General features: G+C 38.0%; 1 protein-coding gene across 4 annotated transcripts in view; it reads right to left on the bottom strand.

Annotated features, from left to right (window-relative positions):
- The window catches only part of LIN52 (lin-52 DREAM MuvB core complex component), a 109,611-nt gene extending 83,539 nt beyond the window's left edge, over positions 1 to 26,072 (bottom strand). The window contains exons 1-6 of one of the 4 annotated variants that reach the window (XM_011219039.3): positions 25,753 to 26,007; positions 20,615 to 20,689; positions 19,137 to 19,174; positions 14,053 to 14,119; positions 12,654 to 12,737; positions 7,519 to 8,979 (exon numbers count right to left, since the gene is read on the bottom strand). In XM_011219039.3, the coding sequence (XP_011217341.1) occupies positions 8,936 to 8,979; positions 12,654 to 12,737; positions 14,053 to 14,119; positions 19,137 to 19,174; positions 20,615 to 20,689; positions 25,753 to 25,783 (339 nt within the window). In that variant the 5' untranslated portion in view covers positions 25,784 to 26,007 and the 3' untranslated portion in view covers positions 7,519 to 8,935. Of the gene's footprint in view, positions 1 to 7,518; positions 8,980 to 12,653; positions 12,738 to 14,052; positions 14,120 to 19,136; positions 19,175 to 20,614; positions 20,690 to 25,752 lie in introns of those variants that run through there. The other 3 variants (XM_034642430.1, XM_034642431.1, XM_002914691.4) reach the window with 3 other exon arrangements.
- Positions 26,073 to 26,141: the final 69 nt, after the last annotated feature.

Here is a 26,141-nt window from a genome sequence, read left to right as displayed (position 1 = left end):
AAAGTTCATCTTCACTAGGAACAAATACTAAAACAAGATATTAATATTTTGCCTACCAAGTTAGCAATGACTTTAAAAATTATAATACTTGGTGTTCACAAGGATGCAGGGGTAGGAAGTGCCTTTCTAGAAGACAAAGTGGCAGTGGACTTCCCCTCTGTCAGAGATCTCACAAATCTCCAGCTGCATGTAAAATGCTGTCTTCACTTCTGGGAGGAACTGACCCTATTGCAGATATGATCCAAATATAGCTGTTGATGAACAGATGTATCAACATCAAATATTTGGGGACAAATACTGTTATTTTAATGTACTCCTTTTTTTGTTTTTTTTTAAAGATTTTATTTATTCATTTGACAGAGAGACAGCCAGTGAGAGAGGGAACACAAGCAGGAGGAGTGGGAGAGGAAGAAGCAGGCTCCCAGCGGAGGAGCCTGATGTGGGGCTCGATCCCAGAACGCCGGAATCACGTCCTGAGCCAAAGGCAGACGCTTAACGACTGCGCTACCCAGGCGCCCCCAAACACTGTTATTTTAAACACATTTTTTTATTTCTGAAGTATAGTTGACATACAATGTTATATTAGCTGCAGGTGTACATCCCAGTGATTTGACAATTCTACACATTATACAAAGCTCACCATGTAAATGTAGTTACCACACCATCTCAAATTTATACCTCTGAAATTTTTTTCCAGTTAACAAAAATTTGGACATCAACTATATATAAAGGCCACACCAATTTCCTGAATAGCTACCCATAAGCTAAGTGAATAAAATATCACTACTATGGAAGAAAACTATCAAAAGTAATTTATTCAACTGAGAAGGCTGATGATCTGCCAAAGAGTACTGTAAAGGGACCACACAAATCCATTTCTGAAGTGATGGATATCTTGTTTCACATGTTTATTTCCCTGTAAGGAGAATATCTACCCAAAACATTACCTGTTGCCCAAACTAGGCAAGAGTATTGCTGTCACTCTTTTAATAACATCCACCTATAAAAATGGCTTTTACTTATTTCTAAAAAAAAAAAAAAAATAAGGTCCCTGCCTCCAAAGAAACATATAGAAGAGTTTGGTGATGTTTTTCTTTAACTGGATCTTTCTCCTTCTTCTGAAGTCCCTGTAATTAGTCAGGCTTAAAACACCATGGTAGGGGCGCCTGGGTGGCACAGCGGTTGAGCGTCTGCCTTCGGCTCAGGGCGTGATCCCGGCGTTATGGGATCGAGCCCCGCATCGGGCTCCTCTGCTATGAGCCTGCTTCTTCCTCTGCCACTCCCCCTGCTTGTGTTCCCTCTCTCGCTGGCTGTCTCTATCTCTGTCAAATAAATAATAATAAAAAAAAAACAACACCATGGTAGACTCTAATTTCAGCTTACCCTCTAAGATCCATCCAGTTACCCAGTTCCAGAAATGATACAGCTGAAACACTTATTGTCAGTGCACTTCTTTCCATTCTCACTGCCACCATTTATTCAAGCTCTCATCTCTTCTTGCTGGACTCCCATAATAGCTTCCAGCCTCCTGGCTCTACCGTTCCATCCATCCCATGCACCAATGCCTCCTAACGGTGTGACTTCCCTACTCAGAAACCTTCAATGGTAGAATTTTCAGTGACAGAAAAATGCTTAAGATAGAACGAAAAAAACGCACAGGCTAAAACTATATACATATACTATAGTCTTGGTTATGTTAAAAAGCATGTCTATGTATATGTATGGACACAAGCAGAAACGTAAACACAACATCCATACACAAAGGGAAAAGAGTGGGGCAAAAAACACATTCAGTGTTATTTCTTAATGGTAAGGCTATACAGTTTCTACTTTTTTCTTTACCTTTACAGTAACAGATTTATGGTAAAGTCTCTCTTAGTAAGTGTCTCTATAAACCATCTATAATAAATACATTAATTAATGTTATAGCCATTAAAATATCTTTTATTTTTTTAAAGATTTTATTTATTTATTTGTTTGTTTGAGAAAGAGAGAGAGAGACATGAGCGGGGGGAAGGGGCAATGGGAGAGGGAGAAGCAGACTCCCCACTGAGCAGGGAGCCCCACCATGGAACTTGATCCCAGGACCCTGAGATCATTACTGACTGACCCACCCAGGTGCCTCTAAAATACCTCTTAAAAAAGATTTCACATACTTTCATTACCTTTAAGTCTAACTCCTCACCCCCTAGAATTTAAAGGTCTCCTCAATCTAGTCCCTGTCTCCTTTCTTGTCTTAGTTCTTATGAACCTTGATGTAACCTAGGCTTCTTAAGAACCAGCTTAGATCACTCCCACCATTCCTTGAGCACAGCTATTCCTTCAAACTCTGTTTTGCTCTGAATATTCACTCCACCTGGAATATGGTCCCTTCCCACTCCCACCTAACAAGTTCCTATGTGTTCTGTAAAGTCTATTTTCAATGATCCAGAAATAGCAAATAATACCAAACCCTTTCCTCTTGTCCATAGCAGACAACGCTAACTGACTTCTCTGAATCTAGGCTCCTTCTCAAAATCCTCAATTCAATGGCCCTAGACAATCCTTATTAATCAATCCATGTTGATATACAAAGTGAAACATACCTGCCATTCCTATAGCAATCTAATGTAATTATCCTCTTCTCCCCAACCCCATAGATCTTTGTACTCTTATGGAGTTTATCTCCTCTACCTTATATTAAGAATCATTTACTTAATTGTCTTATCTCCCTTTCCTACTAGATTTTAATCTGCACAAGGGCAGTAATTATGTCTTACTCATCTTCATAGCCCCTGCAGAACCCTGCAGGAGGTCACCACTCAAACAGTTGCTGAATTGAATACCTCATTCTTTTCCTATTATCTCATTACTCAAAATGGCTAAATATTTGCAAGTTTTATTTTAAAATGAGTAGATTCTTCTTGAAGAGCGACTAATGAGTTCAAATTTATTTCATCAATTTTAGCCAACATTTCTGCCTTAACTTAATAAAGCGGCGTCTGTTCTCACACAGTAACCTGCAGAGTCGAAGGACAGAACAAGATAAGCTGAGACGAGAGAACTGAGCCCATTCTGAGGGGCTTATATCCAGGTACGGAATCTACTGAATTAAACTACCGCATTTTTAGAATTTTTTCCATCAATCTCTTGACAATAGAGAAGCGAAAGGACTCTGAGCATCAGAAATATATATTGCTTTGAAAAGGGATTTAAAAACTGGGGAGATGAAAAGGAAAAACAAAAATCTAAAAGATCAAGCAAGGCATCAACAAAGTTAGGCAAATAGTCTCGTGAAGTCACAAGAATGTCTTACCTAAATCAGAAATCCAGTTCGAGAGATACTGTTGAGGAAAAGCTGGTAGTACACTAAGACTCATGCTGCCATCTAGAGGTTCAAGGCTATAAGATTTTCCTCCTCAATCAATCAACTGCAGTTAATTTAACTTCTATTACAGAGGGAGACTCAACAGGCCTTATAAAGTAAGCCAGACAAATATCTCTGCTGTCAGGCCACAAAGAAGAATATCCAGCTATAAGAGTCCCAGTTTTTCTCTCCTTCTCATCCTTCATAGATTAAAATAAAAAATCTAAAGACCAGAGTTAACTGTTCTTTAGAATTTTATCTAGATGGGAAACAATTTCTAGATATAAATGGTCATTTTTTTCCAAAAAATTGTATGCCTAGAGTGTAAAGAAATCTACTACTTGGAAGTTTTCCTTCGGTACCACCTTCTAAGAAAGTTGTACCAAATAGTTTCTGGTAGAGCCAACTTCATCAATATAGACTGATGGGATGAAGTAGGAATGGGGACGTCTCAGTCTTTTTACAATAAAATGTTGCTTTTTAAAAACTATGGTAAGTGATTAAATTTAGCCAAATAATAGTCACACTGAAATTTCTAAGTGAACATAACAGGATTAGACTATAAATTAGCAGAAACAACAACTTGTATCAAAATAAGGTCAATTTCATAAAGCTATTCTTAGAGGGTAATATGCTCATCGTGAAATTATTTACATTAATAATTGTTTAGTTTATCTTTTCTTTATACCAAGTAAATTTCAACCCAGACCAAGTAAATGAATATAAATTAAATTGAGACTTTAATTTATTTTGTAGTATAAGGTAAAGTGTAATCAAAAACAAATGCATCAAATTCAACCCTCTTCATGATAAAAACACTCAACAAAAAAGAAAAGGTAATTTCCTCAACCTGACAAAGGACATCTACAAAAAACCCACAACTAACACCATACTTAATGCTTTTTCCCTAAAGTCAGGAAGAAGACAAGGATGTCCACTTTTGCCACTTCTATTCAACACTGTACTGGAATTTCTAGCCAGGGAAATTAAGCAAGACAATGAAATAAAAGGCATCCAGATTGGAAATGAAGAAGTACAACTATATTTGCAGATGACATGACTCTGTATATAGAAAATATATATATATATTTTTAAGCAAGCTCCATGCCCAGTGTGGAGCCCAACATGGGCTTGAACCCACAACCCTGAGATCAAGACCTGAGCTGGTATCAGATGCTTAACTGACTCAGCCATCCAGGTGCCCCTGTATATAGAAAACCTTAAGTAATCTACTAAAACTCTATTTGAACTAATAAATGGGTTCAGTGAGGTTGCAGGATAGAAGATCAACATACAAAATTGTACAGCCGACCCTTGAACAACATGGTTTAAACCGTGCAGGTCCACTTACACAGATTTATTTTTGATAAATACAGTACTATAAATATATTTTCCCTTCCTTATGATTTTCTTAACATTTTCTTTTCTCCAGGTTATTTTACTGTGGAATACACTACATAATACATGTAGCATAAAAATATGAGTTAATCAAGTGTTTATAAGTAAGGTTTGAGGTCAACAGTAAGCTATTAAGTAGGCTAGTTAAGCTTTGAGAGAGTCAAAAGTTATATACAGATTTTCAACTGCACAGAGGTTTGGCACCTCAAGCCCCATTATTCAAAGGTCAACTGCATTTCTCTAAAGAAATGAGCTTAAGAAACAAATGAACATGGGGGGAAAAAAGAGAGGCAAACCAAGAAACAGACTGTTAACTAGAGAGGACCAACTGATGGTTACTGGAGGGGAGATAGGCAGGGGGGATGGGTTAGATAGGCGATGGGGGTTAAGGAGGGCAAATTGTGATGAGCACCAGGTCATGTACTTAAGTGATGAACCACTAAATTCTATACCTGAAACTAATATTACACTGTATGTTAAGTGGAATTTAAATAAAAACTTGGAAAAAAAATAAAGCACCAATGAACAAACTGAAAATGAAATTAAGAAGACAATAATATTAATAACATCAAAAAATAAAATACTTAAGAATTAAACAAAACGTAAAACTTATACTTTGAAAACTATAAAACAGTACTGAAAGAAATTAAAGACCTAAGTAAATAGAAGACATACTACACTCATCATTTTAATATTATTAAGATGGGAACACTCCCCAAACTGATCTACGGATTCAATGCAATCTCTATCAAAATCCCGGCTGACTGCTTTGTAACAACTGACAAGTTAAAATTCTTATGGAAATTCAAGAGACCCAGAGTAGACAAAACAATCTTGAAAAAGAAGAACAAAGTTGGAAAACTCACACATCCCAATTTCAAAACTTAGTACAGAACTACTAAAACAGAGGGGGTAGTGGCATAAGGATAGACGTAAAGTTCAATGAAGCAGATTTGGGAGTCTAGAAATAAACCCTTGCATTTATGGTTAATTGATTTTTAACAAAAATGCCAAGACAATCAATAGGAAAAGAATAGTCTTTTCAACAAATAATGTTTGAAACAACTGGCTCTCCACATGCAAAACAATGAATTTGGATCCTTACCTTACCCCATATACAAAAATTAACTTAAAATGGATCAAAGACGTAAATGTAAGAGTTAAAACTATAAAACTCTTAGAAGAAAACACAGGCATAAATCTTCGGGACACTGGATTAGGCAATGGTTTCTTAGGTATGAAACCAAAATACAAGCAACAACAACAAAAATAGATAAGCTGAACTTAAAATCTTAAAATTTTGTGCTTCAAAGGACATCATCAAGAAAGTAAAAAGACAACCCACAAAATGGGAGAAAACTTCTGCAAAGCATACATATGATAAGTGACCTGTTTCTAGACTATATAAAGAACTCTTACAACTCACTAATAAATACAAATAATCCAATTTAAAAATGGGTAAAGGATCTAAACAAACAGTTCTCCAAAGATATACAACTGGCCAATAAGTACATGAAAACATGCTCAATATCATTAGTTATTAGTCAAATATAAATCTAAGCAATGAGATTCACATTCACTAGGATAAATAACTTTTGAAAACAAAAACAAGTACTGGCAAGAATATGGAGAAACTGGAGTTCTCATACACTGTTGTGGGAGTGTAAAATGGTACAGCCAGTATGGAAGACAGTCCGACATTCCTCAAAAAAGTCAGACGTAGAGGTATCATATGATCCAAGAATTCCACTTCTAGTTGTAAGCCAGAGAACAGAAAGGTAAATCTGCACAAAAACTTGTAAATAAATGTTTACAGCAGCATTATTCATACTAGCCAAATAGAAAAAATCTAAATGTCCATTAACTGGGGGATAAGTATAATGCGGATAACTGGTGGATAAATATATCTATACAATGGAATATTATTTGGCCATAAAAAGAAATTAAGTAATGATACATGCTACAACACAAACACTGAAAACATTACGTTATGTGAAAGAAACCAGTCACGAAGACCACATACTGAATGATTCCGTTCATATGAAATGTCGAGAATAGGTAAATTCATAAAGACAGAAAGCGGATTAGCGGTGGCCTAGACCTGTAGGCCTAGGAGGCAAATAAGAAATGAATGCCAACGGGTACAGTATTTCTTTCTGGGAAGATAAAAATGTTCTACAATTGTGGTGATAGCTGTACAACTCTAAATATATTAAAAGCCACTGAATTGCACATTATAAGTAGGTGAATTGTAGGGTATGTAAATTATATCTCAACAAACTGCTATTTAAAAAAAGTAAAAGAAAAAAGAACAAGTGCATCAGAATCCCAAGCTTTAGCTTTAATTTCAAATGGCATGATCCTCTGCTTTCACAATTTTCACATTCTGTTTAAAAATATCTTGAATATAGCCATTAATTAGCTCATCTGCATCGTTTCTAACCTTCAGAGACAAGAGGGAAAAAATTTTTAAAGGGTAAAAAGTGTTGAGAATCAGTGTTCAATAGGATTCACAATGATAGTCCATTTGTCTTTTTTTTTTTTTTTAAGATTTTATTTTTAAGTAATCTCTACACCCAACATGGGGCTCAAATTTACAACTCCGAGATCAAGGGGGAGTCACATGCTCTATCAACTGAGCCAGCCAGGCACCCCTAGTTTCATTGCTCTTAGGAATAAAGCAACCAATGGACTGTTGAAGATTAGATCAGGATCATGTCCAGGTCATAACAGTGATGGAATAAGGTTCAAGTAGAAGATAAAATCAAACCACCTTCAACGAGCTTCACCCTATTTTTACTATGTGTGGTTGATCATCCAGCCACTAGAAGAAAAGTTCCAGACACTACAAGACCTTCAAATGTTACTTCTCATCATTAAAACACCAACTACCCAGAAAAAGAACAATTTCCAGAAACTTTCACCTTTTCAGTTTGAAGTCAATAGATTTCATTAGGAAACTTCTATCATTTCACCCAAAGTCATCAGCAGTTGATCATTCATTACATCAGCAAATACACACTTGTGCATTTACTACATGCCAGGTACTCTATGGATCAGAAAGATAGCCCAAAGTATGATTCTTACCTGAAAGAGTTACAATCAATCAAGGGATAAGACATGTACCAAAATCTCCCAGAATGGTAAAAGTGCCATACAAATGAAACAAATGAACTGCTCTAGGAGCAATTTGGGAGGCCAGGAAAGAGTTCACTTTCCAGATAAGGAATGAAAAGGAAAGGCTGATGAAAGAGGTAAATCTGGGACTAAACAGTGAAGGTTGACTAGAAGTTCTAATATTAGAAATAGGTCAGGGAGAGCTTTCTGAGAAAAAGGAATAGCATGGATAGAATTAAGAAGATGACCAAGTGTAACAGAAGAGTGAGTATTTCAAATGGGAACGGTACATGGTATTTTGGTAGGGGAGAAGTAAGTAAGAAAACTAGTCATTAAGGCAGGGCCAGAGTGAACAGGATTTTGAATGCCGTGCTAGGAAATGAATTTGATCGCATGGTCAGTAAAGTACTAATAATGACTTATGAGCAAAGGACAAAAGAAGCAAATGATACTTTAGAAAAATTAATTGGAGGAGGGTAAACAAGATAGCCTGGAATGGGGTGGTTGAGAGGCAGGGAGACTGGTTAGAGACTGCAACAGTTCCAGCAAAACAGGAAGGACACTGAACTCAGAAAGAAGTTATGGAAAATGAAATTCTTTATATGGTAAGGCAGTTTACAATTTTTCATATTTCTATGTATTTATGGGAATTTCATATTAATTAACTGCTCAAATCAAGCCAAGGGACCCCAATCATGACAAGCTATAAACGCCTATACAAATTACTGCACTCCAAAATCCCAAAAGGATTATCTGAGAAATAATCACGTACCAAATCAAAGGGCATGGTTTATCTTCCAAAAGACACAATCTAGTTACTATCAGCCCTAGAAAGTACACATTATTTCTATACACAACATATAACAATGCTCTAGGGAAGTGACAAACAATCATGTTTTGAGGACAAGTATTTTTTGCATTTTTTTTCTTTCCATCATCTTTATCAGTGCAGATATTTGCATGAAAACAGGATCACTGGTCCTTGGGGATTCATCAGTTCCTATTGCTTATTTTTCATCCATGTCATCCTCTCAATTAATGCAGGAAAGAGGATTGAGACATCGAAACACCAGATTAGGGTGTCAAGTAAATGTCAACCCCTAGAGCAGATGAATAATCTGTAAGGACAAAAAAAAGATCTTGTTTTTATGCAAATACACTATATACAATAAAACAGAGACTGTACCCAAGAAGTCCAATACATATCAATATAAACCTTTCCAATTCTATTAGCGAAAACTATTTTCTATATGTCAGTTAATTTGTCGTAATCAGGGAAAAATGACAATAAGTTGCAAAGCATTGCTACAGAAATTGAAATAAGGGTGAATTTTGAACCAGAAAATTATTTTTAAGAGTCTCAGCTGTGCTCATGGGACTCATATGGCAGAAATGAGCATTTTTGTTGCAGCATTTTGGTTCAGTACTTAAAGTGGCTGAGTTAGGTGACTACAAATCCCCACCTACAATGTCTTAAGTTTTAGAGATACAAACACTTAACAGTAATAATGTTTTTAACTGTGTGGATTAAAAACTAAAACCACACCAAGTCTTTGATTCTGTGGAAAGCCATTAAAATAAACTTTACTGATGTTTAGGGGAACTCTTTATTCTAAAAACTGATAAAGAGAAAGATTCATCTATCGTGTAGAAACAGCTTTCAAGGTAATAATAAATAGTTGATAAGATAAAGTCCTTTATAAAAAATTCTAGTTAATAACAAAAAATGACAGAATTAGAGTATTACCATCTGGCAACCTATAATAAAACAGGGGATCTAGGCAGTTGCCAAAGGTTGCTAAAACTCTTGTGTAAGGCTGATGGAGAATTTTACAATGAATAATCAGGCTAACAACGCCTTCATCAATTAATTAATTTTAACATCACAAAGATAGATAGGCAGACATGATATACCTTCTGATGGATATATACAATACCATTTAGGAAATGGCCAAAACAAAAATAAAAAGGTCAAGCTGTTATCTGTGCAAGCTTCTAGATCTAACTACCAGGAAATAAAAAGGGATAAATGAACATATTAACCACTACCATAGGAATGTAAACAACAAAATCCAGAATGTGGAAAGTTCTACAGAACGAATAACTAGGTTTAATAAATGGCAAGGGAAAATAAAAGAGAGGTGGAACTATGACAGATGAAGAGAGACTTAAGAGACATATCAATCAAATACAGTATATGAACCTTATTTAGGACCCGATTCTAATAAACCAACTGTATAAAGACAATTATAAGTCAACAAGGGAAATCCGAATCCCGATTAGCTATTTGACGATATTAAGCAAGTTTGTTAAAAAATTGTTGGCATAATAATGGAATTGTGGGGGTGCCTGGGTGGCACAGCAGTTAAGCGTCTGCCTTCGGCTCAGGGCGTGATCCCGGCGTTATGGGATCGAGCCCCACATCAGGCTCCTCTGCTATGAGCCTGCTTCTTCCTTTCCCACTCCCCCTGCTTGTGTTCCCTCTCTTGCTGGCTGTCTCTATCTCTGTCAAATAAATAAATAAAATCTTAAAAAAATGGAATTGTGAATATATTTTAAAAGGTGAGGTAAGAAGGAGACAGATCTTATCTTTTGGAAATACATATGGAGTTATTGGGCAATGAGGTAATATAATAACTAAGATTTGCTTTAAATTAACTATGGGAGGTGGGCGCCTGGGTGGCGCAGCTGTTTAAGCAACTGCCTTCGGCTCAGGTCATGATCCTGGGGTCCTGGAATCGAGTCCCACATCCAGCTCCCTGCTCAGCGGGGAGTCTGCTTCTCCCTTCCCCTCTGCCTGTGACTCCCCCTTCTTGTGCTATCTGTCAAATAAATAAATAAAACCTTTAAAAAAATAAAACAAAACAAAATAAAAATTATGGGAGGTTGTGTAAGTCAAACAGATTGGCCATATGTTGACTACTAAAGCTGGGTCATGGCTACATGAGGTCATTATTCTGTTCTCTCTTCTTTGGTATATGTTTAAAATTCTCCAAAATAAAAAATGGGGGGAAAATTTTATCTTTCTCAGTAGGAAAGCAGAAAAAGAAAGACTAATCAGAAGAAATATAGCAATTTCAACTACAACTAACTAGAGATAATACTGTTGATAAATACATTTGGCAATACAGCATCTTCTTGATATAATGAGCAAAAAATTTATTTTATTAAAAAAAACTGACACAGAGAGATAAAGGGTTATTATGATTATTACAGCATTTACTATCCAGAGCTAGTAACAGAATCAACTTCTATATTATACCAACCTAGCATTCATGAATTTAATAATCACAGATTTGCCTTTTCATTATAAACCCTTGGGGTCTGTGACACACATGGTAAATATTAATTTTGCCAACACATAAATTTTAATCATGAGAAATAAATTACCAGTAACACAGAGGAGAGTTAGGTAACAATGAGTGAACCTAGTAAAATTACCAGTAACACAGAGGAGAGTTAGGTAACAATGAGTGAACCTAGTAGACCACCTAGCAACCATAGTCTGTTGTTTCCTGCTCCTTGATTCATAAAGTGATTAAAAAATATTTTCTTGGTAAAAGAAAGCCAACTGTAAATGACAGTGATGGAAATACAGAAAAGATAAGGAGGCCCAAGGAAGTGATGACTATTAGTCAAAAATTAGAAGTTTTAAATGAAATTTTAAAGTGAAATATTGAATTTGGCAGTAATTTAAATCAACAATGTGAACAAATAAATCCTCTATATGCTCTACAAATAAACAATTAATGAAACTGTTTTGGGGATTGTTTTAATCAGTGCAAAATTTGCATGTTTGAAGAAAAACTATAAGCTACTGTAGCCTCTCAGAATTATGGATTCATGAAGGTGTCAGGAAGTACCCATTGAGAGCCAAGTTCTATTTTGGCTGTATTTTTGTTGAGTTTCTCTGTATTTTTGTTGAGTTTCTCTTTTAATTACAAAGTGAGAATTTCTACAATTCCTTTCCCAGTTTTATAATGAATACAGTATGGGAAGAAATACAATCTATAAAGAAATAAATGTACACTAAAAGAATGGAGAGCAGACAGGAATAAATGAAAAGTTTTAAAACATTAGTCATGACAGCAGATTATGTTCTTGGCCTGCTATATGGCCCTTCCTTTGGAGAACCAATCCTCCCTCCCATTCCTTGGGATCTGAATCAGACTAACTCCTCTAATCTGTGTCTGCATCCTGGACCCAGGTTTGGCCCACCAGGACCGGCTAAAGGACCGGTTCTAAGATAGGTATTTGAGACAAGATGGTACAGTCTGAGTACTCCCCAGGATCTTTCTTTTGGAATGTTCAGAAAAGACATTCTTTATTTTGGGATTATGAGATTTAAAGACACATAAACTGAAGCTCCTTTTGGCCACCTTCCCCAGTGCCAGTTCAAAGAATAAGACTAATGCAAGAGCCTTGAGATGCAAATCAAAAGCAAAAACAAGAGCACATCCCAATGACATCATTAAAAATCAAACATCTAGATATCAAAGCTATTTCTACCCCTGAAATTTTGATTTATGTGAACTAATAAGGTCCCTCTTTTGATTAAGCTACTTTGATTTGACACTCTATCACTTTAACTGAAAGGGTTTCCAATATACTTTCACTATACAGAGAAAAATAACAGTAACTATTCCAGCATACTACACCATAAAAAGTACTCTAGATTACAGTGACTTCTTACCTTCACAACGCCTAATAAAGATACTTGCTGAATTATAGCTAGCACTCATCATGAAATACACAACATGCATCCCTGAATAAATGTGATCTGGGTACTCACACTCATCCAGCCCCAGCTGATAGGCCAAGTTCTGTAGGCCTCGTACCTTCTCCATCAAATTAGCTGTGGTGAGGCTCCCCAGTTCTGAAACAGAATCATTTATTTCAATACCATGTATGTCTACTGTTCTCTAGTTAACCACTCATTCACGTTGGAAATCTTTGTTATAAAAGTTTTTAGCTTAATTCTTATCTAATAAGTAGAATAAGTAGAAAATGGACCCATATCTCTTCTATCCAATCATTCCCCTTAGACACACACACACACACACACACACACACACACACACACCAGTGAATTTCTCCTAAATGCAAAATTGCAAAATGCTTCAGATGAACTTATGTTTAAGGCCCAGGTTAATTTGTATGGAACATAAGGCTATGATCCCATATTAAAAATTTTAAGTTTCCTTAGAAAATACACACTGATGGGATGCTATATATATGTCCGTTTGGAACATTACAACAATGAAGCTGAGATGCCCTTGAGACTTAATTTTTCCATGGATGGAGGAGGGGATCTGCATTTAAGCATTTCATGCAGAATAATGAATTACTTCTGAAATCAAATAAAGGTGTTATTTCTCCCACTTATCATGCCACACTCATTATCCATATCTGGTGTAAGGAGACTTTCGTGATCTGTTCAGCTGCTTAAATAGCTCAAGAATACCAGATTTTTACCTTAATTTCAGTCTATTACTTTACAACCATCATGAATCTTATCACCGAAAGATGATAAAAATTAAATAAAGTAGAGCAAAATCAAGGAAAATTAATGTTTTTTAATTTAAATTTCTACTTTGTGGTTGAGTTCCAAGTCATTTATCAAACAACAGTGTTTACTACTTGTAGTATTCTTTACAGGAGAAACTGATAGGATAGAAAAAACTAAAAGACAGGTCCTAACCCACTAAGGGGTTATCAATTAATAGTACTGACAACAATATATAGCACTAAATCCTAAATAAGGCACTTGTGTTAGACTGGTAAGAGACTAGACTTAAAAGATCAGTTTAAATTTTAACTCTTTCTAATTACGTTAGCCTCTGAACCTTGGGTATCATCATACCTAATTCACATGACCTTTACGAGAATTAAATGGGAAAAATCTATGTGAGAGCTTTTGTCGACTACCGCATTATACAAAATAAAGTTAATATTAAAGGAATTTAGCAGGAGAAGAAATCATTATGAGTGGGTCCTGAACTGAAGGGATTTATACATATGGAAAAGTAGAGACAAGCATTCAGACACGAAGAACCATGAATCAGCTTGGTTAAGTAGGTGGTCTGACTGTAGCAAATACTTGTAAGGGAACAGCAAGAGAAATTGGAAAGGTGGTTTGTAGAGGAACATAAATGTCAGGTTAAAAGTCAGAGGTCACCAGCATTGCTTACCTTTCAACATGTCAATGTCATCACGTTCTATTTCAGCCATCCATTTGGGTGGAGAACTAGTAATAGGCTGTCAGAATACAAGAATATATCCACTCAGATACATACAAAATGTAAAGAAACCATAATCTCCCTTCTTACAGAAAAGTAGCTTGTCACACAGTCTTCAGGTTGTTTGAAAATACTGGTAAATTATAGTTTCAAAACCCCAGATTTCTCTAGGTTTAGATATGACCTACAGACAGTCACCTTGCAAAGTAATTCTGCTCATTTTTAGAGCTGGTCTCAGAGAAATGATCTTAGAAGAAAGATCTGACTACTATTACTATTTCATGGATAAGAGGTTAGTAAAGCAATGAAAGAAATCACTTGAAATTCAGTTCTGGTAAAAGCCTCCTGTTTGAGACAATCAGGAAGTAACATTCTCTGGCAGAGGGAAAGATTCATAGAAAGATGTTTCTCTCCCTCTACACACATACACACACACACACAGGAATATTAGTCAGCCATTAAAAAGAATGAAATCTTTGGGCACCTGGGTGGCTCAGTCAGTTGAGCGGCTGACTCTTAGTTTTGGCTCAGGTCATGATCTTGGGACTGAGCCCCATGTCAGGCTCCGTGCTCGGCAGGGAATCTGCTTGAAGATTCTCTCCTCTGCCCACCCCACTCACTTTCACTATCTCTAAGATCAATAAAATCTTAAAAAAAAAAAAAAAAGAAATCTTGCCATCCATGACAACATGAATGGACCTAGAGGGTATTATGCTAAGTGGAAATAAGTCAGACAAAGAAAGACAAATGGCATATGATTTTACTTATATGTGGAATCTGAAAACAAAACAAATGAACAAATAAAAAACAGAAATAGACTCATGAATACAGAGAACAAACTGGTGGTTGTGTTGGGGGGGAAGGGCAAAATAGGTGAAGAGGGATTAAGAGGTACAAACTTTCAGTTATAAAGTAAATAAGTCACAGAAATGAAAAGTACAGCATGGGGAATATAGTCAATAATAATGTAATATATATAATTGTTGATTCACTATGTCGTACACCTGAAACTAACATACATCGACTATACTTCAAATTTTTAAAAAGAGGAAATCCTCAATTTGTGAGAAGACTGTGGTGATCATCACTTCAAATTTCATTTTATTGTAGACATTTTAGAAAACTTCAGAATTTTAAGTTATCCTCTCATTTCTGAAAAGTGAACTTACAAAATATGAAAGAGAGCCCATTCTTGGAATAACTTTGGGCAACAGTTTTCAATTCTAGTTGCACATGAGAATCTTCTATGGAACAAAAAAATACAGATGACCTGGCCACACTCCAGATGCACTGATTCAGATTACTGGAGGTGGAAGGAGAGCCCAGTGGAGAGAACAGAGCAAGGGACATTACATATGTATTTTTTTAATGTAATACCGTCCATTTAACTTCAAAAACATTTTAGCATCCTAAATATACAGAAAAGGTAACAGAACACCGCAAACTGTGTTTAGTACAGAATGTTCTTGAATTTTCATTGTTGCAGGGGCTCTTTTCTTTACAGACAATGAAGAGTTCTACAGTTGGTTTAAAAACAAAGTTGAAAACTACCAACCTTAACTAAAAAAGATCCAAACACTTCTCATGCTAGTGGACCCCCCTCCTTTTCCACAGGTAAGAATGGCAGCAGAATGCTATGTCACTATCCACATGAACAAGACAACGTGAAGCTAAATGAACACCCACTGCAGCGTTCACAGATCCAGCCTCACCTGCCAAACTACAACCATTACATAGGTATTTTTTAAAAGCTCCAAAACTGCGCACTGATGATTCTGTTGTGCAGGCAGGGGTATGGTTGAGAAACATTATTTCAGCTTTGAGTCTTTTTTCTTTCTCTTTTTAATTAACATTTGCTTGGTACTATGTGACTGATGCATCGTTTTAATTTCCAAATCCGCCCTATGAAGCAGGTATTATTATCCTCATTTTACAAACGAAAAAAACTGATGTACAGGAAGATTATAAATCATTTGCCTCTGGACACACAGCTATTAGAGCCAAGATTCAAACCCAGGAAGTCTGAGCTCAGAAACGACTACTCTATACGACCTTTCCTGGAAGGCCATTGGTCAAATTTGCCATTTTTACTTACCAGTAGGGAAACAAACAATACCAGGAGATTTAAACCTGGGGTTGGGATGACCCTAACCCCTAGAAACAAAACTTAATATGAATGTGCATACTTCTAGGGAAAAAGAGTAGATACACAATCATATTTTCAAAAAAAAACCATATCTTTATAAAAGTGTTTTTTAAAAAACCTCTTATTTCTATTTACAACTCAAAATATTTAGTTGTTACCAAATATAATTAACTAAACTGAAAAGTAAGTATGAATGACAATGTAAGAAAATTAAGTTAGGTACTTTGTACTCAATCTATTAGACAAAAGCTGATCTAATACTACTAGCTACTGGTACTGTTTATTATGTCCTAGGCACTATGCAAAGTATTTTACATGCATGATGGCATTTTACACTAAGAATCCTATGAGATAGTTTGAGATGAAAACACTAAAGCTCAAAATTGTTAGGAAACTTGTTCAGGTCACAGACAGTGAAGTAGCAGATTCAGGACTCAAATCTAAGTGAATCTGACTCCAAAGCCCCATACCGTTCTGAACTCTTCATGCTTAGGCCTCACTGAATGCTAAATGAGCTCAGGCCAGCTTTCATACAACCCTAGTTCTTGAATAAATGGGAGGCTATTAAGTCTAAACTACCTCTGAACAGATACTCTCAAGGAACCAGAAAGCCACAGGGCCTTAATATATTTTTTTATATCTTATTTATTTGTTTATTTTTTAACGATTTTATTTATTTGTTTGAGAGAGAGAACGAGCGGGGGGAGAAGCAGAGCGAGAGGGACAAGTACAGTGAGTAGCCCAATGAAGGGCTCAATCCCACGAAGCCAAGATCATGACCTGAGACAAAATCAAGGGTCACTCAACCAACCGACTGAGCCACCCAGGCGCCCCTAGGGGGGCATTAATATTTAATTCAGCACTTAAAACTCTAATAATAAGTAGAGAATACTAAGCACATAGCAAGGTACAGAGGTTCTTGAACTTTCATTGTTGCAGTGGCTCTTCCCTATACAGACAATGAGGAGTTCTACAGTTTATTTTATTTTTTAAAGATTTTATGTATTTATTTGACACAGAGAGAGCGGGTACAAGCAGGGGGAGCAGGAGAGGGAGAAGCAGGCTCTCTGCTGAGCAAGGAGCCCGATGTAGGGCTCAATCCCAGGACCCCAGAATAATGACCTGAGGCGAAGGCAGACACTTAGCTGACTGAGCCACCCAGGCGCCCCTCTACAGTTTGCTTAAAAACAAAGTTTAGGGGCGCCTGGGTGGCACAGCGGTTGAGAGTCTACCTTCAGCTCAGGGCGTGATCCCGGCATTATAGGATCGAGCCCCACATCAGGCTCCTCTGCTATGAGCCTGCTTCTTCCTCTCCTACTCCCCCTGCTTGTGTTCCCTCTCTCGCTGGCTGTCTCTATCTCTGTCGAATAAATAAATAAAAAAAAAATCTTTTAAAAAAACAACAACAAAAAAAAACACAAAGTTTAAAAAATTTAAAACTACCTTTAAAAACAAAGTTTAAACTACCTTTAAAAACATTTAAAACTACCACGCTTCACTTTAAAAGTGAGAGTTATATTACAGATCCCCAATGACATGGTTTACTAGACAGAGCACGAGCTCTGTAATAGATAAAATCTGCATTCAAATCCTGGTCTGTCACTCACTAGAACTTGGGCAAGTAACTTCCAAGGTTCTCTTTCAGTTAGTGTTTTTTTTTTTTTTTAAAGACTTTTTATTTATTTATTCGACAGAGCTAGAGACAGCCAGAGAGAGAAGGAACACAAGCAGGGGGAGTGGTAGAGGAAGAAGCAGGCTCCTAGTGGAGGAGCCTGACGTGGGGCTCGATCCCACAACGCCGGGATCATGCCCTGAGCCGAAGGCAGACGCTTTAACCGCTGTGCCACCCAGGCGCCCCTCAGTTAGTGCTTTTAACACTGGACTTAAATTCTTCTGCATATGGTGTTAAGAGTATGGATGCTAGTAATCAGATTAGTGGATTCAAAGCCTGGTTCTGCCACTTATAGCCTATAACCTTGGGTAACCTACTTAACCTCTCTCTCTGTGCCCATTTCCTTGTCTATAAAATTGGGATAGTAATAGTACCTATACCCCACATGGTTTTGTGAAGATTAAATAATATACATAAAGTATACAGAATGGTGCCAGGCATATGGTAAGCACTATGTAAGTGCTAGGTGATACTATAATCACATTCTCCGGGTTGTGGGAACAAAAGAGAATATATGGAGAGCATCAAGCACAGTGCCTGCTGCCCTGAAAGTACAAAGGTTGTGGCTCCAATGGATGTCTTCCTTTGCTTTTGGATGAGCCACTGAGAAATTTCAGAATCCTGTAGGGAGGTGTAAGATAAGGTCATAATGCATCCCATAAACAAAAGAGAAAAGCTTCAAAATCATGGTTTGGACAAAAAAGAATACTGGTGTTACATTAAAGATTTCAACTGCTTTACCTTAAAAGCTTTCAAGCTGAGAAAAGAGGCTAAAAGACAAAGGTCAAAATGCCAAAACAGAACATCTGACAGAGGAAGACATTATCATCAACATGATGATAATATACACAGATTTCCAGGGCTGTGAGTTACAAACTGATTGGAAGCCTATGACATTTTCCTTGAAAATAAAGTAATAGAAGGGGCGCCTGGGTGGCACAGTGGTTAAGCGTCTGCCTTCGGCTCAGGGCGTGATCCCGGCGTTACGGGATCGAGCCTCACATCAGGCTCCTCCGCTATGAGCCTGCTTCTTCCTCTCCCACTCCCCCTGCTTGTGTTCCCTCTCTCGCTGGCTGTCTCTATCTCTGTCCAATAAATAAATAAAATCTTTAAAAAAAAAAAAAAGAAAAGAAAATAAAGTAATAGGAGATTATTTCAGCTTTTATTAAGGAGCAAAACACTGGATAAACTTCACTAGGTAAGTGAAACATTACTTACACTTTTAAAGGAAGCTGCAAATTCAGCAACACCTGGTACTGAAAAGAAAAAACACATTATTTATTCAATAAACATTTTAGTGCCCCAGACATAGAGGATCCAAATAATAAGAAGAAAACAGCCTTGTCTTCAAGGAGCTTATAGTCTGGAAGAGGAGAAAGAGTAACTCAGTAACTGTAAAACTGGTTAAGTGCTCCAAAAAAGATACTAGGTGCTATGGGAAGGAAAAAAAAAAAAAAGGGAAATCCAGGTCAGACTGAGGGAGCAGGAAAAGCTTCTTAGAGAAAATGCCTCAACCAAACTTGCAAGGACAGGAGTTAGCTGGATGGGAGAATGGAGAGATATACTATCTCTTACCAGAAAGTTCAAATTTCTTTTTTAGGTATGCTGTCCTGTCATGGATTGACAATTGGATAACTTTATTTAAATGCCTCATGGGAAGAATCACATTAGAAAACAGAAAGATAAAAAGCAGATATTTAAAAATAAAATACTGTTCAATCTCACTAATAAAGAAATATGAACTAAAAATAATAAAGATCAGTAACATCCAGGGGCGCCTGGTGGCTCAGTCAGTTGAGCGTCAGGTCTGACTCTCGGTTTTGGCTCAGATCATGATCTCAGAGTCTTGAGAATGACCACCCCTCCCCCCCCCACACCCCGTCTGGCTCTGTGCTCACGTGCAGTCTTCCTGGTATTCTCTTTCCCCCTCTCCATTTGCCCCTCTCCCCCATATTGGCTAGTATGTGGGTAAATGGGCACTCTCACACTCAGCCATCCTCTCCCTTGTGCACAAAGATACATGTTAAGTTGTTTGTAATATCAAACAGTGGATCTAAGGTTTCCAAATAGGGTAGGCATATACAAACTACAGTTGATCTATTATAATGAAATACTTTAGGAGAATGAAGTAGATCTACACCTACCAACACAGAAAGATCCACTAATAAATTACTAGGTAGAATAGGTAGAATAAATTAAGCTACGTTTAGCTTAACCATGTACATACGACCCCATCATTATACTAAAAAAAAAAAGACCAAAAATAAAACAAAAACCCAAACAAACCCAAAAAACCCTGCTGTATACTTTAAAAGTACATACTTATTTGTTTACCTATGTAATCATAAAAAAGGCCAAAAGGATTTGTACCAAACTATTAACTGTCAGTTTACAAGAGTGACCGAGAGAGGTTGAAGAACTACTACTTTATGTATCTCTGTACTGTCTGAATTTATTGCAGATTCATTTTTTTTTTTTGAGGCTCTCTATCATTTCCTGTCTCACACTATGTCCTGAAAAAGTTAAACTACCAAACAGCTATTCTTAACATCAGACCACAGAATTCAGTCTCTTCCCTGTGGAGCAAAATCAAAATTTTAACCATTACAGTTAAATGAGAACTTCAAAAATGTCTCTCTTAAAGTAGCACTGGGTTCTCCTGTACTGATTCTGATATCAAGAAACCAAAAACTTACATTGTTCTGGCCAAAGGTCTGGTGAGGCACGGTCAAGTTTTTCAAAACTTAGCAAAGATGCTTCCAGATCTGTCCCTAGAACAAAACACCCAGATGAGCCAAGAAGACACAAGACATATTAATTTATATTTTACAACATTTCAGTCTCAAAGAACACAACAAACTGGAACATTCACTTGGAAGTCTAGATATCTGAGTTCTTTTTTTTTTTTAAGATCTTTTTTTTTTTTTTTAAGATTTTATTTATTTATTTGAAAGAGAGACAGAGAGCGTGAGCTGGGTGAGGTGCAGGGGGAGAAGCAGATTCTGGGATCATGACCTGAGCTGAAGGCAGATGCTTAACTGACTAAGCCACCCAGGTGCTCCAGAAATCTGAGTTCTATAACCACTGATACTGCTGGGGCATGATGTTATACAAATAAATCATTCTCCTTCATCAAACTTCACTTCTCTGATCTCTAAAATGGGAGCAATGTTTTAGTGGGATGTTAGGAAAAATAAATATCAACAAACCCACCCGCTTCTTCACTCATACTCTTAGACTTTTCCCCAATTAAGACGAACTCCTCTGCAGAGCTCTGGAGGTCATTTTCTCTTGCTTTGTCAAAGACATTATCTTGAATAATCTTTCTTGCACAATCAATTTCTACCTTCTCCACTGCCTCAGACTCAACAACAAGCAAGTCTGCTCTAGAATTCCCCTTCTTTGGAAAAAAAAAAAAAAAAACTCTTCTGTGACCCCATTACCTCCATACTCCTCCTTCATTACAAAAAATCTTGAGTTGTCTATCCTGATGTCTTCACTTCCACACCTCACATTCTCTCCTTAACCCAAGACAATCAGGCTTCTGCTCCCGCATACATGGAAAGTGCTGTGGTCAAGGTCATCTATGACCTATGTTGCTAAATCCAGTGGCCACTTCTCTGTCGTCTGTGACTTCTTTGCAGCATTTACACACTGACCACTCTCCTTGAAAAACTCCACTTCCAGGGCACCTGGGTGGCTCCGTCAGTTAAGCGTCTGACTCTTGGTTTCGGCTCAGGTCATGATCTTGGGTTGTGAGATCAAGCCCTACATCAGTCTCCATGCTCAATGGGGAGTCTGCTTGAGATTTTCTCACTTTTCTCTCTCCCTCTGCCCACCTCCAACTCGCACATGCTCTCCCCTCTCTCTACTAAATACATAAATCTTTAAAAAAAAATAGAGAAAAAAAAGAAAAACTCCACTTCCAGTTTCTGTAAAACCACTATGCTGGTTTTTCTCCTACTTCACCGACTCCTTCCTTACTTTTCTCCACTCAGGTCCCACCCCAGGCTAGCTTCACTCTCTACCTAAAGCCTCCTAAGATCTCATCTAGCCCCATAGCCTTTACTGTCATTTTTATGTCAATAATTCCACATTTATATTTCCAGTCTCAGTCTTTCCCAGAACTTCAGAGGTATAGTTAAGAGGCTACTTAACAAACTTCTCTGCCAGAGCTCTGATAACTCTTGACATCTCTCTTCATTTACATGTTTGAAAACCTTTCTGAGTCTAATAATTATGTTCAAAACCACCTCCATATCAGGAAATAGCACCACCGCGAACCCCAGTTCTCAAATCAAAACCCAGAGGTCATCTATCCATCAAGCCTCCCTTTCCTTCAACCTTCCATTACAATCCATTAGTAAATCCAGTAGTTTCCATCTCTAAAATACACTACAAAACCACATTAATTAACCAAGGAACCATCACTTCTCTTCCAGACCACTTCAGAAGCCTCTGAACAGTTCACCCTCCTTCTATCCTTATCTCTTCCCCTCTCTACCCAAATGTATTCTTCACAAAGTCGCCAGAAGTGATTTTTTTTTTTTTAATGTCAATCAGTTTGTGTCACTCTTCAGAGTAAGGGACTTCTTCCCAGCTAATTTCATGAATGTATATCGGCCATGCCCTAAAAAAATCATGCATAATCCAGCCCTTGCTTAATTCTTTGACACCATTTCTTTGCCACTCCTGCCTCTGCACACAGTAGGTGCTCAAAATTAGTAACAATTAACATTTGTTGAGTATATATTGTATGCTCAGTATCCTAACTAGCTGCACAAATAAATGATCTAAACAGTTCTTCTTAACACTTTCTGGGTGAGTCACATCTCCAGAAATCTAAAAAAAAAAAAAAAAAGCTATGGCCTCATTCCCTGGAAAATATATGTATGCATAAAATTTTTCAACATGCATTTTTCTCTAACCTCAATTTTTTCCCCCAAATATTCGAAGGGAATTTCCAGGAGCAGGGAGCATTCTAATTGGTAAAGAACTTGACCCCAATAAATTGCCTTAACTAAAGCAACCAAAAAAGGTAACAAAGAAAAGCTGTGTGTAATACACAAAATGCCAACTTTCAAACTCCTAAGGAATGTTACTGATGGGAAGTTCAACCATAACAAAAGTGAACTTACCGAGAATAGGATCTGACAACAAACAACAGTGGCCTTATGATACCACAGTATGGGGCACAACTCAAGACTCTGCTATGAGCGTTACTCTCATACATTAAGTAATTTCGACGTTCTCCTTTTTAAAGAAATCCCAAGCAGGGGCGCCTGAGTGTCTCAGTCGGTTAAGCGTCTGCCTTTGGCTCAGGTCATGATCCCGGGGTCCTGGGATGGAGCTCCCTGCTCAGCGGGGAGTCTGCTTCTCCCTCTCTCTCTGCCCTCCTCCTCTGCTCATGCACGCTCTCTCTCACTCTTTCTCTCAAATAAATGAATAAAACCTTTTTAAAAAATCAAGTGTGCAGGGGCGCCTGGGTGGCACAGCGGTTAAGCGTCTGCCTTCGGCTCAGGGCGTGATCCCGGCGTTAAGGGATCGAGCCCCACATCAGGCTCCTCTGCTATGAGCCTGCTTCTTCCTCTCCCACTCCCCCTGCTTGTGTTCCCTCTCTCGCTGGCTGTCTCTATCTCTGTCGAATAAATAAAAAAAATCTTAAAAAAAAAAAAAAAAAAAATCAAGTGTGCAATATAGTGAGTACGTAGGTAGCTAGAAGACCAATGGAAAAAAAAATGTTTCCAATATTTTTCCTGCCCAAAAAGGAAAAGAAATAGAGATGACATGAAAAAATCAAATACAAGGAATATAGCTGTAAAATCTGCAAAACTTATAAATATAAAAACAACTTAGTAATAAACTAAAAATTTTAATAGCAATTACTTCTATCACTTGGCTGATTTTTTAAAAATTCTGGTAAGACATACATAACAAAATTTACCACTTCAACTATTTTTAAGGGTACAGTTCAGTGGTATTAAAAACATTCACACTGCTGTGTAACCATCATTACCATCCATCTCCTGAATATTTTCACCATCCCAAACTGAAATTCTCTACTCATCAAACAGTAACTCCCCATTCCTTTAGCCAACTTTTTAAATGTCCTTTTTTTTCTGGCAAGAAAAAAAAAAAACCACATTTTAAGAGAGCACTCAGGCAGGAGAAGGAATTAATCTCTCTCTTTTTAAAAAGACTTATTTATTTGAGAGAGAGAGGGAGAGAGAGAGAGCAGGGGCACAGAGAGAATTCTCAAGCCGACTCCCCACTGAGCATGGGGCCCCATGTGTGGCTCAATCCCAGGAACTTGAGATCATGACCTAAGCGGAAATCAAGATTTGGCTGCCTAATTGACTGAGCCACCCAGGCACCCCAGGGAATCTCTTCTGACTCTCAACACCCATAATTTCTTATACGGTATGCACCTGTGCTCAAAAAACTTAAGACTAAGTTAAACTTGAAACCTGAGACTAATATATTATTTATGTATTCTAAAAGGTCTGCTGTTTGCCAGACACTGTGCTAAACTCTGGGATCCAACTATGAACAAGACAGACTTGGAATTTATAAATCAGCATAGAAGGGGCAAAGTTAACAGAATAGCTATGCTGACGATTAAGGTAATGAGATACTGAATAATAATGAAGAGCAGCAACTCCAGATACTGTTTTCTGGGAAATCTCAGAGAGACCTGACATGATCTCAGGGTTGTGAGATCGAGCCCTGCGTAGGTCTCAAGCTCAGAGCGGAGTCCGCTTGAGATTCTTTCCCCCTCCCTCCCTCTCCCCCTTTTCTCCTCCCCATCCTCCCCCACTTGCGCTCTAAAAAAAATAAATAAGTAAAAAATAATAAATAATGAGACCTAAAAGTGCAAAATCGTTTACATGAGTGATTAATCTTTTCCTCTCCCAAAGCACCTAGCATTATGCCTTTCATATAGTGGGAACTCAGGAATAGGTCTCCTGGCCTCAACTTCCTTATTACTTAAATAAACTTCCAAAATTTCTTCCGAACACAAAATGTGTTTGAGGAGAAAAAACTACATACCAATGAAATGGACATGGGGATGGTGGGGTAGAAGCAAAAATTAAGTGAGTTCAGAAATGACTGCAAAACCCTAACTAAGGCAGACTCGCGCGGAAAAACTTGAGGTTGTACCAAAACCACTTAACTGCTATCTGAAATGCCTTGCATCTTAGACAACATATAAACAGAAATCATTCACTCACTCAGCCTGAGTAAACAACACATACACTAGAAGCAAGAGAGTATGAGGTAAGTGCATGACCACACTGAAATGCTCAATTCTCATCTTCCTCCGGACTCTCATTGAGAGGGGCCAAGATAGGGCAACTGTACCCATACAGTAGAGTATCAGGTTTTGCTTGCGGCCTAATCCCAGGATGAGGTCAGCCACCAACCCTAGCTAGGGTTTGAGACGATCGTTCCTGATGCTCAAAAAGAAAAAAATCGGGAAGGAGAAAGCTACACTAAGGTACTGCATTTACCACAACAGTACCTCCTCCTCGGCCCTGCCACACCCAAATGGGGCTAAGGCAGGGCCAGGGCGACCCCCGTCCCTTCGCCTAGAATGCGCCCCACGACGGTGCCCTCCTCCACCCTCTTGGTACAGAGGGGAAACCGAACACCTCCGGAGCTGCTGTGAAGAACCGGTGAGCTTGAGGACGCACTCGCATCCTAAGGAAAAGCGGAAAGGAAAGGGTTGGAACCCAAGAAAAAAAGCGTAAGTCTAAGGGGAGACAGACAGTGGAAGTCCCCAGGAGTGCAAAGAAGTAAGTTGCAGCTGAAAGATCCCTCAGCCGGTCCTTACCATCTGTGGGAGACGCCATCTTCCAACCCATGTCACGTGACGTGGCCAACCGTCGGCGGGAAAGCAAGATCCGTAAGCCACGCCCCCCAAAGAAACCCTATCCCCCAACTAGCAGCCCCTTCTCATTCCCCCGCCCTATAGGGCAATCTTTGCCTAGCCCCGCCTCCAGTCCTGGCCACACTCCCTCGCGCAGTAGATGAGGTGGAGCGACTGCAAAATTCTTGAAGGGTCTTATTTACTTTCCTTGGTGAGGGGGTGGGGCCGCGGTCGTCCCTGTGGCCAATCCGGGTTCCCGTTTAGGGGGCGTCTCCTCCGAGCGCTCAATACCGAGTATCCTAGTGAGGGGCGACTGCCTTACCTCAGCCAACAGAATTTGCTGAGGTGGGAGG

The sequence above is a fragment of the Ailuropoda melanoleuca genome, chromosome 14 (assembly GCF_002007445.2).
Source record: "Ailuropoda melanoleuca isolate Jingjing chromosome 14, ASM200744v2, whole genome shotgun sequence".
Taxonomy (NCBI): domain Eukaryota; kingdom Metazoa; phylum Chordata; class Mammalia; order Carnivora; family Ursidae; genus Ailuropoda; species Ailuropoda melanoleuca.
The sequence above is the reverse complement of the archived record's forward strand: the minus strand, read 5'-3'. Positions and strand labels throughout refer to the sequence as shown.